This window comes from Artemia sp. Qi Xiang Cuo, chromosome 19, assembly GCF_049724085.1.
Source record: "Artemia sp. Qi Xiang Cuo chromosome 19, ASM4972408v1, whole genome shotgun sequence".
NCBI lineage: Eukaryota > Metazoa > Arthropoda > Branchiopoda > Anostraca > Artemiidae > Artemia > Artemia sp. Qi Xiang Cuo.
This window is the reverse complement of record NC_142812.1, coordinates 40,606,567-40,622,226: the sequence shown is the minus strand read 5'-3', so window position 1 is coordinate 40,622,226 and position 15,660 is coordinate 40,606,567. Positions and strand designations below refer to the sequence as shown.

Genomic DNA, 15,660 nt, shown 5'->3' with positions numbered 1-15,660 from the left:
TGCTTATTGTGCTAACAAGTGAGAGCACAAGTTGATATCAATAGACTTCGTAAAAGCCCAGCTTTTATGAAAAAATGGGATTTAGGCAGAAATATCAAAAATACCAAGGGTTTGAAATCTTGGAAGAAATCTGCCCGTATCCTTTTCCTGTACCAAAAGATGTATTAATTGACGCATTTGACCCTTATGAAAAGTGATTTTGGCAACCGACAGAAGATGATTGAGCATGAAAATATATTAGAAATATAAAATTCAGCGTGATGGTAAAGTATTTTGGCCAACGACGGCATTCTGACCGAAAATGGCTGAACTCCCTTGTTAGTATTCCTCTGTGAGCGATTAGTGTAACATAAGACTACACAGTGGATTAGGTTTTAGTGTTACAAAATTACTTATTGAACTATTCCTGATTTTCCACGATGACACCAAATGTTTACCTAGTCACTTATTAGTTCAAATTGTTCTGATAACTAGGAATAACATCGTTAACAGCATGCGCTCGGCCTCAAAAGGTAGTAATAATTAGATAATAAGGCAAAAACCGAAAAATTCAAAAAAGGAGTGGTTCTCTAATTTTCAAGCTAATGCACGAATCAATAGATGGAAACATTATTAGGAATGTTTGGGTGTTTGCTTGTGTGCTTGAGTATATATAATGTTATATGGCTCTGCTTGAGTAATATATATGGCTTTGACACTAAAGCTGCAAGAAGTGCACTTGCTCAAACTTACTTTTCAAAGGCTCAATTATAGATAAGGGTGATTCGTAGCTCTTGCAAGCTGAAACACATGATACCAAATCTCATTAAAGTACCTTGTGGGTAGGCAGGGCTATTTTTCAAATATTTCAACTTGGTACACTTAATGGTTTCATGAAGAAGTTGGTGTCTTCATTTTACATATATAAAGTTGTGTTTGAGGGTTGTCGAAAAGAGGGAGAGGGGAAAAAAAGACAGACTACTTAATTTCAGAAATTAATACTCAAATGAATTTTTCAAAATCTATTTTTCGTCATTGTCTTGCTAAAAGAATAGGAAGTGTCATTTTTTTCTTTTTTTAATAAAATAGCAATTTCATGTTCAACTGTGTTTATACCCATAGGATACAGGATACCCTTAAGTTAGGTGTTTCTTTCCATTTGCTAGTCATGTTGTTTAGTAGCCTTTTTCAGTGTTCTTTGCGTTTTTAGGTTTGGCGGGTGCCGCATATCGAAGTCGACTCAAAAGTGACAAGATGACATCCGAAGAAGCGAGTGCATTCCCTGATATAGATATGTTGCCAGCATCGTCTCATAAACTTTTTCTTTATATCCGGAATAGTATAGTAAGTTCCTGGATGTCTTTTTTCAACTAGTCTTTGCTTATACCATCATTAGTACTCCAGTCTGGACGCGCAAGTAAATAGTGTGTGAAGCTATTTACGCTATAATGTCAATGGATCTACAGGAAAAAACAATGCTATATTTTTCGTTTTTTTACTCAGTTTACTGGATTATACTGAATAGGGGAAGGGGTAGTAGTCTTTTTTACGCCTATAAGAGCCGTGTTGAAGCTGTAAAGACTCGGTGTCCTCCCTTTTATTTCGTGAAAAGTAGCAAAACGCACAGTTTGTGATGTACAGCTTTTGACCTTAATGGACTGAGGATGCTAATTTTTGATGGGAGCTTTTTTTGAAAAAGTTATTGTCATAAGTTCTGGAGATCTGAATAAAATTTATTGTTCAGTAGTTCTAGATCTGGGTATAAACATAGTATAAACTTTGATTCCCTATTACAATTTTGGTAAGAAAATCGAAGCTTAATTCTGTTAAAGATAACAAATTATCTATGGAGGGAAAGCAACCGTGTCTGGATAGCTTCGCCTTTAGTTGTTATTATTTTTTAACATCATAGGAAAAATTGCTGATACAGAAATATTGTATGCAAAGCCGTTCATACGGTTGGTGGCGCCCAGGGACAAATTGATTACAGCGCCCCCTTCCCGATTCAAATATAAGCAAAAAAGCCGAATCGAAGTGAAAAATTTGTTCAAAATGGGGAACCGCGGTGCCTCGGCCCCACCCCACTGCAGCAACCGGGCCGCTGATCCGGTTGCCGCCCCCACCCCCAGGGAACGGCTGAGATTATATGATAGAATAAGTGGGAACTGTGCTTTCTGTTTAATTGATGAAGGTCTGTTCTTTGTAAAACTCTCAAAATGTCGACAAGACTGCTCTGCATCGAAAGGATAATATACTCATGCTATTGAATTCATTAGCCTTTAGATCTATCAATTCAGCGAGCCAAAATTGTGACATTGCCCAGACTTTTTCTTCGAGAACTAAGAAAAACTAAACCTAAACTTGCTTAAGGTTTAGGTTCGCTCTAAAACAAGCAAATTAGTGACAAGTCTGTCTCAAGTGACTTTTGTGACAAGTCTGCAGGTGTAAAAAAAACATACTTGTGTAATTGGATTCATTAGTCTCAGAGAAATCCATTCACTCAGTCAGAATATATTATTATTTAGTCTTTTTCTTAGAGAAGGATTTAAACTTGCCTGAAAAAAAAAGGAAAATTGTCCTTTTTCCAACGATTTTCAACTAATGTTCAAAGTGTTTTTAATCTAAAATTCCCGAAATAAAAGTTCAAAAACTTAATTTGGTAGATTAAACGTTGATCGGAATCTCAGTTATGAAGTAATAGTGAAGTTTTTGTCTTTTGCTGATTAAAACCGTAGGATAGCAGCAAATAACTAACCAAACTTGCACAGGGAATTCAAGCTTTAAAAAATAAGAATTTTTTTCCTTAGTTTGCGCCTGTTTCTGAAAAACCACGACAACGCATATTCCAGTCTAAATCCAAAGCAAATATAAAAAATATAATTCAGTTAATAGATAAAGCTGAATCTGTGCCATCAAATGGGAGCAAAATTGTCATATAGGATGACTTTTCAACATAGGGTTGAAAAGTTAAAACCGTAGGAATGCAGATAAATAGCATACCAAAACCTTGAACCGACATATACCTCGTGTTTCGACGGTAATTTTGTTACTATACAGTGCCACTTCATTAATTTTCTATCGCTGGGAGAGGGAGGCCTCCTTGAAGAGGAGGCCTTTCTTTAATTGTTATTCGAAGGAAGCAATAGTCAGGGAGCCACTTGCTGAAAATATGACTAGTAGGTGGTCAGTGAGCAGCAGAAGGTTTGACGACGGAAAACAGGGTAATCGATAGCGCTGATTATGAATATAAGCATTTTATACTCAGGCGAGGGGTTCTAGACTTCTGAATTCGAAAAAAAATCACTTTTTTTCTCTTAAATAATATATTTTGCAAAAAGTTTCGACTATGATCACGCAACCTATTGTAATCGATGCCACTAATAACGAGTGCTAGGTAATGCTAATGACCTTGAAAATTGCAATTTTGTTCTTTTCATTCATAAAAAAAAACTGACATTCCACTTTTTGGTGAGTAATGGAAAGTTATTCTTTGACTACTTCTAATAGTAACTGCTAGCTATTTCGTGTGATGTATTTATTAACAAACACATTTTCAACTGGCCAGTATATAGTTTTCCACCCAACCCTTAATCATTACTTACTTACTTAGACTTAGGTCCTCCTACGCCTGGGGGTGCATAAGGCAGCAACAGTGATTCGCCACGACGACCTGTCCTGAGCCTTCAACCATAGCTCCTCCAACGAGGACCTCGCCAGCTTCGCCTCCTTCATTAGCGACCTGCCAAGGGTCATTTTCGGTCTCCCTGATTTGCGGAGACCGGGGGTGTCCAACACCATGCATCGTGCGGCAGCCTTCCTTCCCCCATTCGCACCATATGCCCCCAATACATCCATCGCCGCTTTCTAATAAGATCAAGGATGGGGGTATGATTTGTCATACGATATATTTCATCATTTCGTATTATTTCTGTCCAATGTATATTTAGGATAGACCTTAGGCAATTATTGTCGAATGCCTGGAGTCGTCGTTCTAGTTTAGCAGTGATGCTCCAAGTTTCGCAGCCGTACATAAAGACAGAGACCACATTGCTATTATAAATTCTAAGCTTTAACTTCTGGGAATATTTATTATTTCTCCAAACATTTCTAAGGTAGCTGAAAGCAGATCCAGCCAATGCTATTCGGCACAGTATTTCTCTTTCGGAATTGGCATCTTGCGTAAGAATACTGCCAAGATACTTGAACTCTCTCACTTCCTCAATATCCTCGTTGTTAACCAAAAGTCCTTCGGCCAAGTCAGGTATGACTGCATTCGACATTGATTTGGTCTTGTTAGCATTTATGGAGAGTCCGACAACATTTGCCATACGACCGAGTTCATTAATGTTGCGTTGCATATCTTCAGGGTCGTGGGTAATAAGCGCAACATCGTCAGCAAAATCACCATCATTGAGTTCTCTCAGTGGATTTAATTGTATACCGCCACTAAAACTGCATCCACGGAGAACAAAATCTATCACTATGGCAAACAGTAATGGTGATAGAATGCAGCCCTGCCTTACACCTGACTAAACAGAACACCACTCCGTTAGGCCACCCTTTGTCTGTACTGCACACATGATATCATGATATAGCGCTTCAATTATATTTACAATTTTGGTCGGAATTCCATAGTGCACTAAAATCTTCCATATGGTTCCGCGATGTATCGAGTCGAAAGCTTTGAGAATATCCATAAATACTATAAGTAGCTGAACTTGATATTCATTGGATTCATCCAGCAGCACCCTTAATCATAGATACAAGAAACTTTAAAAATTATGGAACTAGAAATATTATTTATAGAGCATAAAAGAAGCATTTAAACGTTTCCCACTACAAGCACGAAATAAATCATACGGTCTACTTCCTCCACATGAACAATGTTTTGTATAGCACTTGAACGAGCAGTATTCAGGGACCACACCATCTGGGAATGCTTTAAGAGTGGACACAACTGGCCTAATCTCACCATCCTGGATAGTCCACCCAAACTGTAGGGAATCTAGAAACTGAGGCTTTGGTCAATTTGATTGTAAAAAAAAAATACCTCACTGGAGGTAAGCACGCTTAGCATGGCACTCAAGGGCAGCATCAGATGGTAGCAAATATTTGAGTTCCTGCTCTTGAGGGTAAAAAATCACTTACAAGTAATCAAGAGAGGTAAAAAGGTATGGATCTTTACCATATGCAGCAACAGCCCAGCCTATTTAGAAGGAGAACATGCTTCTGGTCTTTTAGTGCAAATTGACAGAGAGTGCAATATGTCAGGGAGTTACAAGTCCATGGAACTGAAAATCAATGTCTTGGGTTAAATTTAGAATCTTCTCCCTTGTAAATTCTGCCAAAGTGTACTTAGTATCACTGTCTATAGGGGGATCTGAGAGGCAACTGACCAAAAATGCAATTATGTTGTAGAGCAAAGATGGAACTATACTATCTGCTGTATCATAAGTCAAATCAATGTTACCTTTGCTTTTTCTGAATTTCTTCACACTTTCTACTATTTGAGTCTTGGCTTAAGTCATTAAATAAAAGAAGCCTTTTCTTTCCTCCATCTCAAATATATCACTTAGTCTACTAGGACCAGAAGTTGTTGGCCCTGAAGACTGCAAAAACTTTCTTGATCATCATTTTGCATGCCAATATACAAACTGCCATCAAGTTCATCATCACTTGATGTCACAAATTCAGGGGATTGTCCAAGTACATCAGGGTCCATCACATTCGAATTAAAGCAGTCACTATTAACATCAGCTGAATCTATCAGAATACCAAAATATTCAAATTCTCTAATCATTTCCTTCACTTGTGCAGCCAAAAGCCTAGGAGAAACTGTTCCTTTTAGATAATAAAATGTGCCTTTTTGAGAGTCAACAAACATAATAAGCTGGTTTCTAATTTCTCTTATTCCAATGCACTCTATGCTTCTGCCAAACAAGTCCATTTTCAATCAAAACCTTGCTGATCTTTTTTTCAAATCTGAAATGTGGTATATTCTCCCTTCCTTGGACTCAATCGTCTCTAGGAACTGGTTGAATAGTGTGTTGTTCAAATCAGGCAAATTATCACATTTTGGCTTTGTAGCCATAAATTTGTCAATGCATTTTGTTTAGTATTTTGCCTCAGCTGCCATTAGATCAATCCCACTAACTCTGCTGAATACTTCTGGTAGTGTGCTCCAAAGGAGATTTGCTTTCAACACAATAGATTCGCTGCAGGAAAATTTTTCTACATTGATAAGCTTAAAAGAAGCTTTTTTATACTCCCTGATTTAGAGCAAAACAAGCAAAAGCTTTTGTATGAGAAGGAAACATCTGCAGCCTCTAAAGGAGCATTTTTTTCTGTCAGCGTTGACACTTCCAGAGCTTGTAGACTGCTCTGCAACAGAAGATTCTTTACTGAGGGCATACACAAGCTGGCAGTGACAGCTGCTTCAATCAGCAATCTTCTGTGTTTCGTATCACCAGTTGTTTCTGTTGTTTCAAGTAGCTTCTTAGAGCTCTTAATGAATGATAGCTTTTCTTTTCCTTCATCTTGGCAAAGAAACCACAAAGAAAATATGTCTTTCTGATTGTTTGTGGACTTACTATTACTGCTATAGTTTCCAAAATTTCAGTTGATTGAGTATGCGATGATAGTATCAGGATATATTTGAAGTGTCTTCAAAATTTGTTACTTCCCAAAAATGTGTCAAAATATGATTGAAGGAAAAATGGATGGATGGAAAAATGGATGGTTAGGTTATGAAAATGAAATCTTGAGGGAAGGGTCTACAGGCTAAAGTATGTCCCGGGAAGGTATTTTGAAGTACCTACCTCCACTCCTTCTCCCTCTAGAGGGTCCTGACCTTTGATTACCTTTGAAATTCTGTGTGTTATTAAAGTAAAACCTTGAAAAATAGGCCTTCTGCTTAAATGAAGTACAAATAAAATTATTTTCAGCTTCACAACTTTGCTCAATCCCAATTTATAAGGTTTTAAAGATATGCAAATACATTTCCTAAATTAAAAAAAAAATTGATATGGCTTAAAATTCTACTCAAATAACAGGAATTGCATTTTCAGAACTAAAGCCAGAGAAAAAGAAACTGATAACTCAAAAATAAGGTAATATGTTGTTTTATCAAATTTTCAATAGATAGACCTGTCATGTAGGCAAATTTCAGGACCCTCTAGAGGGAGAAGGAGTGGAGGTAGGGACTTCAAAATACCTTCCCGGGACATACTTTAGTCTATAGACCCATCCCTGAAAGTTTCATTTTCATAACCTAACCCCTTTCCAAGATTGCCAAAAGTAGCTAAAGTAGAATTTGCCAGATAATGAATAAAAGGAGATTAATAAATATTAGAGGAGAAAACCCAACAAAGTTTGGGTTCTAGAAAACACAACCCTGAGCTAGCCTATACATGCAAATGATTGTAAGAATAAACAGAGGAAACATCAAAATCTTTTGCACTTTGAGTGATTAATGTTTCATAATTATCACGTGTAAAACTTACCGTCAGTAATTATATCACTGGTACCAGACTCTGTTTAACTAGCAGCATCACGCTCAATCATATTTTCATATAGGCTTCTGCTTTGCTCGAGTTTTTCTATTCAACTAAGTCCAGGAGATCTACCAGGAAATGCGTGTTCGTGCTGGATACGTGCCTCTGGTTATCCGAGCTAAAAGTCGGGTCACTCTGGTTCTTTGCTTATAGTTCAAAAACTAAATGGGTTAGATAATTTCTAGATCGTACATTTTGTAGAATAATAAATTTTGTCCAGAGTTCATTAATAAAAAATATACATTATGCTGGCAAATTTTCAAGATAAATCAAGATTATTCTCAAAATGCCATAAATTATGTTATGTTTTTTGTCTATTTTTGAAGATTAAAATTGAACAAAAAAAGATAAAAAAAATTTTGAAAAAGAACATTAAACTTTATTCAGTTTCCTTTAAATTGACCTATAATTGAGCAATTTTGGAGCAGTTTTGAATTTGTTATTGATTTTAAGGGAATTTTGGTCAGTTGAGATTGATTTTTAGGAAATTTGAGGAAATGGGGATGTAACGCTCTAACGCTCTCATTTGTCAGCTATGTAACGTTGATTTTCGTATTCAGCATGATCGATTACATCAGATAGCATTCTCAAAACTTCTGCTGCTTGCTGACCACCCAAAAACTTTAATATCAACATTTCTCTCGTGTGGCTCCCTGACTATAAGGGCTTTGGTTCCATCAGTCTCTATGGGTGGCCACAAACTTTAGGCAAAAAACAGGGAGATGGTCTTCATTTGCTGAATAGCGGCAATTATAATTGTTTCTATAATGGTTATACCATCCTTGTAATCACCTATTTGTTTATGGTTTTTGAACTTCTCAGCTTACTCCCCCCCCCCCTCAAAACAAACACATTTTCCTAAGTAAAACGAACCCTAGGGTTGAATGCAACATACTTAACTTGGAACAAACATGCACACATCAACATCCTAAAAAATAAAAAAAAAAACAAGAATTGTCTTTTTCATCTTTGGCTTTTTATCCGTAGAGAAAAATCAGACAAAAAAAAAAGAAAAAGAAATTTTCTGAAATGTAAGGACGTTTGTCACCTCTCCTGTATTTGAGGTAAAAAATACCGAATGAGCTAGTGATGCAGCCTCTTGTTCGCCGTGAGGAAGAATAAGCTCTTAATGCTTCAAATTGCCGCCTTTCTAGATTAGGGTAGTGACGGCCATGATTTTTTCAAGAATTTAAGCACTAAACCTGCCTTAACATGTCAGAATTTGAGGACTTAACCTACCCTGACGTGTCAGAATTTGAGGACTTAACCTACCCTGACGTGTCAGAATTTGAGGACCTAACCTACCGTGACATGACAGAATTTGAGGTGTCGTGACATAGATTCGTTTTTTCGTCTTTATTACATAGATGCACTCATACCAACAGCAATAGAACTATGGAAAAAAAAATACTTTGTGATGAAAATGTCAGTTGCAACCTTTAGCTAAAATGGTGACAACATCTGTCATCAAAACCTGAAGGGAGAAAGCAATGCCTTCACTAGAATTTTCATTAGACCTTACAATGTATAGTGTGACTTTTTTTATTTTACTTTTCATATTTTTTGTCAAGTTTGTCGTCTTCTCTCGTCCGCCTTTTTTAAAATCCGTTCTCAGGCAATTTTCTAATTGCTCTTTTTGTTTTTAAGCTTCATTTGTGGCATCAAAATCCAAATGAGGAGTTGGCTCTAGAGGCCGTGATGAAGAAAATTGAGCCTCCTTATAATAGTGACCCCACTTTGGTGAAGCGTGTTTTTGCCTACCTTGATCGCTATGGATTCATTAATTTTGGTATTTATAAGAAAATACCTTTGATGAGGCCAAAAAAAGGTCGCGTTATCGTCATTGGAGCCGGGATTTCTGGTTTGATAGCTGCTCAACAGCTTCAACATTTTGGACTTGAAGTCTTTGTCCTTGAGGGAAGAGTAAGTTTTCTTTTTTTCTTTTTAAGGGGAAATAAAAGGAACATAAGAAGTAGGAAATATCTAACAGGATTATAAATTCAATAGAAGTTACTGGACATGGAAGTTTTATAATGTTGCTCATTCTTCTCAAACATGTTTTTTTATTATTTATTTATTTACAGGTTAAAGTGACACACTTTGCATAAGTCACCAAACCTGACATAAATTCAGACAAAAAGCAAAAACTGCCGTATTACACGCAAAATTTAGGAAAATATTGATATTGAACATTGACAATGGAATTGGGTTTGGTATTTGGGGAAGGGGAAGGGTCATGGTCTCTGGCGATAAATTTCTGCACATTAGACTACCTTCAGTTTGCTCAGCTTTGAGTTTATTAACAAGTTAGCTGACTGAGGATATAGTAAGGCGATATAATAGCTTAAGCTTATCCCAGACGTGTGCAAATTAAGTGTCAGTTATTAGATACTCTCAGGAATAACCACACTAACACAATCGAGCCAGGTCATTCACAATAAGTTTAGTACAGCCAAAGTATTGAAAAATTAAAACAAGCAAAAATGTTTAAGAAATCTATGGATTGTCGAGCATTTTATTTTGTTTCTGTTTTACAGATAGTTCTTTTTTGTACAAAAAAGCTAATATTAAGTTTTGGGATGGGCTGAATCCACACTCGTTCATAATTAAGATTTAATTAGCATTTTGAGCTAGATTTAGCAGAAACAACTCTGACTGATCTATATTTAATTAAAGTAGGCCAAATCAGAATAGAAGCCCTGGTTGATGAGCATCTTACAAATTTTTGAGAAAATTACTGTATTTTTCGGTTTTAACATCTAGATGAAAGTAGATATCTTGATTACTTGCATTAGGTGGCACCGGCTGTTGAAACAAACTGAATATTGGTATTAGCGGCTTTTTATTGTGAATAACCATTATCATATGTTTTTTCTTATAGATTAAATTTATAACGATCAAGAAAAGAATACCAACGACAAAATTTAACAATTTGTCACATTCCCCTTGATATATGTCAAGCTCAAGATTACAGGTTTTCGTCTGTACAAGCTTGTAGACGTATAAGCGTACAAGTTATATTATTTATTTATTTTTTATTTACAACCCCTGGGAAACTGTGCATATAATAAAAAAGGAGAGGATCAGTAAAATATGACGCATTTTCAACTGGAACGTTCTTTTATAGAACTAAGAACTTAAAAATAAAAACATTTTGTGCCCAGTCGACCCATATTAGATATATTCTCATTTGCTAACTGTAGAATTTTCTTTTGATTGTTTCAAGATTATTAGTTCTTAGGACAGTACCGCATTTTCGTCGGTGATGCCACGGTGAGCTGAAAATAAACAAGTAAAACTAATTTCCAAAATTTGACAACGCTCTTCGTCAGTAAGAAAATCAAATACTAGCAATGTGTAGAATTTCAGAGACAACTACATTTTCAAAAGTGAGCTATATCCTTTTAAGCTGTCTCGTGCCGTATTCCAGCTTATTTTTTTGCGATGTTTCACCTACATTTTTACTATTATTATTATTATTTGGCTCCTGCTACTATCAAAACTGCATAATTGCTTGTGGAGGTCTTTTTTCTCTCATTTTTAGCATATGTATGGTTGTGTAAGTTTTCACTTAAATCAGACAATCAGATGTAATTTTCACTGTCCTTGGTATTTTCAGCTAAACAGTTTCGCTATGAGTTAATCTAAGATAAAAGTTACGCTGGAAAATTTTGGTATAAGCCTAGAGACTGGCCTGTAGAGGAGGAAACATGTTAAAAAACCTATTCATACTTCATAACATGCAGACTAATTATGGCTAATACATTTTGCATGCAGCCCCACTATAATTTACCCCCCTTCCCTTTTTGTGCAAATATATAGCCCAACTTATATATTTCCAATGTATTCTGCCCCCCCCCCCCCTGTCACTTTTTTTCCGGTTCCTATTTCGTCAGAGTTGGCTCAATTTACAGGTACACGCGTTGAAACCAGAGAGACACATTAGGAGAATAGATCGGAAATATACAATTTCGGCTATATATTTGCACATTAGGGTGGGGGGGGGGGGGTAAAATGTAACGAGACTGCATACAAAATATGCCATCTACAATTATTCTGCATGTTATGAATTATTTTCTTAACGTTCCCTTCTCTACAGGTCCCTCTCTTGGCATATACCAAAATTGAATCATGACAATGAATCATATAACAAATCCGTCAAGTGCTCTAATCTCACGCAACTAAAATGTTTGAATTAACAATATTAATAATAACAGTATTGGAATATCGATATTAATAATATAAAAACTTACTTTGAACAACATTAAGGGACCCATCTGATGAAATCAAAATGTTTATAAATAAAAAGAGGTATTAATAGAGCTTTCTAAAATTCAACCTGTATTAAAAGTTGACAGCAAACTTTGGAATTGATGAGAAAAAGATGAAATTATTCTCAATTGCAATTTAAAGAGACTGAAGCCTTCTAAGGACTTGGTTAAAATTGTAAAAAAGATAGTTATCGCCTGAGGAACAAAAATGATTTACGTTATTTTTTTTCGATTTTGTCTTCTGACGCTATTGCCATCTATAATCTCATTTTTGGAATATTCAGATGACGCTGCAGAATTCAACCTAAATTATTGAAATATATATAGCCAAGCTAAGTAAGTGTATTTCGCCAAGCTAATGTACTATTCTCATCAAGTCACTAGATTACTTTTTTTTATCCTATACCCCCACTTATTGCTGTGTACCAGTGAGAGCTTCTGTTAATAACAAAAGTTGTCTATCAAGCATTATTGACATGATATTTTAAAAATTTAATCGCCCTTAAAATGGGGTCATTACACGCAATTCGTCTGTCCTCTACTGTTTTTTTTTTCATGTCGTTATTTGTAATGATATTTAGTTTAACCATGACTTTATCTTAATTTATATTTGTGGATAAACTGTGATTTTTGGAATAACATTTATAGTTTCACAGTTTTAGCTTTAAAGCCTGGTTTAATACCCTCAGCGATTTCACTTAACCTATCTAAAACTGTGATTCATTTACTCAAGTGAACACTACATTAGATGTCAGATTTTGTGATTACTCAGTGCTGATTGATTTCCTTCATGGATTCCTGGACCATAAAAACATAAGCCGGAGTAATTTGCTACCTATATAAAATATATTCTGGCTGTAAGTTATTTCCTGAAAGCCTCATACTTAGACAAAGTCAACATTAAAGCTATCCAAGCTCCGATTGTTTTTGTCTTTTTTACCTAGCTTTTATGAATAAATCTACGTAAAATTACGAAGTAAAATTCCTTTTCGTAATTCTATGTCATTGCTTTATGATTTTAACTATACTCAATCAAATGTGGCGCCTATTTCAGAAAGGATGGCAGTAAGAGTCATGGTAATATTTCACATATTTAATTTTTGCTCTCTAGAAACTTGACTTGATAGAACAGACACTCGAATTTATTGAAAGGAGTTCTATAACTTAAAATTTTCTGTAAAACCTTGTTTGGCAAGTACAAATTTTCGGAGGATTGTTTCTCAGCCGGACTGTGAGACAAGTCTACTCTGTTTTGTATTCTTTGAAAAGGATGATTCGAATAAGCTTAGAAATCGTAATAGGTCATACCCAGGAAGTCAGAATAATAATCTGGCATTCATATTGAACTTTGAAAACAGGCATTGTATAGGAGGCTTATACAACCTTGAACAGTATAAACTTATGTGTTTGGGGGAAATTCTCATCAAATGTTTCCCTTTTTTGATTGTTAGTCTTTCTTTTCATAGTCTAAGCTTTTAGCCTACCTCGAATAGCTGGTATCCTTTGTATCGGGTTAATAACTTGTTTTGGGCTGGAGCCAAGTCTAAGCCTTTTGTAGCTAATGACCTTGTAGTGTTTACATTGTTCATGGAAGTTCTCAAATTCTCAGTTCGAGCATCGTAAATTTTAATGAAACGTAGTTTCAGTTTCGGAATCCCTCCTATGTCTTTTTGTGGCAATCGCACCATCTTTATTTACAGAGGAAACTTTTAATGGCTAAATTATTGCTTAAGTCTTGTGTCATATCTCTGAAATCCGTCGTTTGTCTGTCATCTGTCGTCACTACTGACAAGAAGATAAAAATTCTAGTGCTTTTAGAACGCTTTCAAAGCTGCTGTATCATTAAACGTATTTTTAAAAACACTGAAAAACTATCTTGAAATTATAACTTTTAAGGTGATAATATTTTGATCTAAAGTGTCTTGTGGGCTGCTTTCCCTTGACTGATATATGATCTCAGTTATTGGCTCTCGTTTAAACTGGTTACCTTGGAAAATCATGTTGATGATGAGAGGCACGTTGGTTAATGTTATTATATCGATTTTTAAGGTTCTTTTCTAAGGAAATGCACTTTATAATTATAGAAATAGAATTTAGTAGAATTCGGAAATTGGAACTTATGACTTTTAAGCACAGTGCTATCGTGCTGGCCAACTGAGACATGACATGAACTTAATTTTTTTATTTGTTCCGATTTAACTAATAGGGCTACCCCAAAGTTGGAGCTAATCTTGGCTAATAATGTTGATTATAATTAATTGGTTGTGCTTGTCCTTTTTTCAGGATAGAGTTGGTGGCCGTATTGCTACGTTTCGAAAGGGTCATTATATAGCGGACCTTGGGGCTATGGTAGTAACTGGTCTTGGCGGAAATCCGATTGCCACTCTTGCTCGCCAATTTCCAATGGAGCTTTATAGAATCAAAACAAAGTGTCCTCTCTACGAAGCAACTGGAAACACTGTAAGATGATGTCCATTTGGTTTTGTTGTTTAACTAGTTCAAATCGTGCTTGTCCGAAATACAATGACATGAAGGGACACATAATATAATTATTAATACTGTATTATTATCCAGCATTATTATCCAACAATCAAAGTTTTCAGGACTAGACCCAAGAACTATATTTTATAATTCTACTAGAACTTCTTAGCCTAAATTTGTAGGCCTATATATATAATTCGAATTTTTCCATCATTCACAGTTTTGTGTTACAAATTTTTCTAGTTTTGTTGAAAAACTCGGATGTTTCTTTTATATTATTTCTAATTGCTTACAAAAGTTCTCTAATGCATCTTTTTATGCTGGATTCAAGACTTAATTTGAATTTGCTCCATTAGCACCTTGTTAACCTTAGCCCTCAGTTTTCTGTGAATGTACAGCAGCTCTGTAAGTTTATTAGGAGCCCATAGAGACTATCCTGAAAAGCCATGGACGACAGAGAAGTTCTTTTTTCGTTACCGAATTCAGCATGAAAAGTAGTAAAAGAAGTATTAAGCGGAACTGTGTTTTGATTCAGTTTTAGTGGGAACAGATAGTTAAATAAGTTATTAAAACAAGAACGGTAAGTAAGACTGTAGTCGAGTGGTGTTGTTACAATTTTATCTTCGCGATCTCTGTTTAAGTACGATTTCTGTTTTGTTTTGTTTGAATGACTAAAATGCTTTTAGTCTTAATCGAACTGAGTCACAAAAGCTAACTGTTGGCTAGTAGATCTCGTGTGTACATTAAATAAAACAAAACAAGTTTTTTCAACTGAAAGTAAAGAGTAAGGTCAAAACTTAAAACGGACAGAAGTTATTCTGTATATGAAAGGGGTAGCCTCCTCCTCAGTTCCCCGCTCTTTACGCTAAAATTTGAGCTTTTGTCCCAATTTTTAAAGAAAACTTCTGAAACTCAAGGGCCCTTTAGTTAGAATCAGATTTTTTTGATTTTTTTTTTAATGAAAAAAACAAGAACTGAAAGTAAGGAGCAACATTAAAACTTAAAACGAAAAGAAATTATTATGTATATGAGGGGGGTTGCCCTCTCGTCAATACATCGCTCTTTACACTAAGGTTCGAATTTTTTCCCAATTATTTAAGAATGACTCCTGAATCACAAAGGCCGTTTAATTACAATAAATAGCTCTTTTAAAGGTACTAAACAAACCTTAGCATGAAGAGCGATGTGTCGAGGAGAGGGCAGCCCCCTTTATATACGTAATAATTTGTGTTTGTTTTAAGTTTTAACGTTGGTCCTTACTTTCAGTTTAAAAAATTTGTTTCTTTTTATTTAATTTCTGATTGTTTTTAAGTAATGCTGGAAACCCGGCTCCCCTTCTATGGAAAATTCTTTTCCCCCATGAAAAGTCCCTCCAT

General features: G+C 35.5%; 1 protein-coding gene and 1 pseudogene across 3 annotated transcripts in view; one reads left to right on the top strand and one right to left on the bottom strand.

The window, feature by feature from the left end:
• Window positions 1-15,660, top strand: part of Su(var)3-3 (lysine-specific histone demethylase Su(var)3-3) — a 69,328-nt gene that overhangs the window by 20,326 nt on the left and 33,342 nt on the right. For all 3 annotated transcript variants that reach the window (XM_089105611.1, XM_089105610.1, XM_089105609.1), the window contains exons 5-7: window positions 1,190-1,323; window positions 9,180-9,455; window positions 14,087-14,263. In XM_089105611.1, coding sequence (XP_088961737.1) covers window positions 1,190-1,323; window positions 9,180-9,455; window positions 14,087-14,263 — 587 coding nt within the window. The remainder of the gene's footprint in view (window positions 1-1,189; window positions 1,324-9,179; window positions 9,456-14,086; window positions 14,264-15,660) is intronic.
• LOC148940841 (uncharacterized) lies at window positions 5,161-6,070 on the bottom strand (annotated as a pseudogene).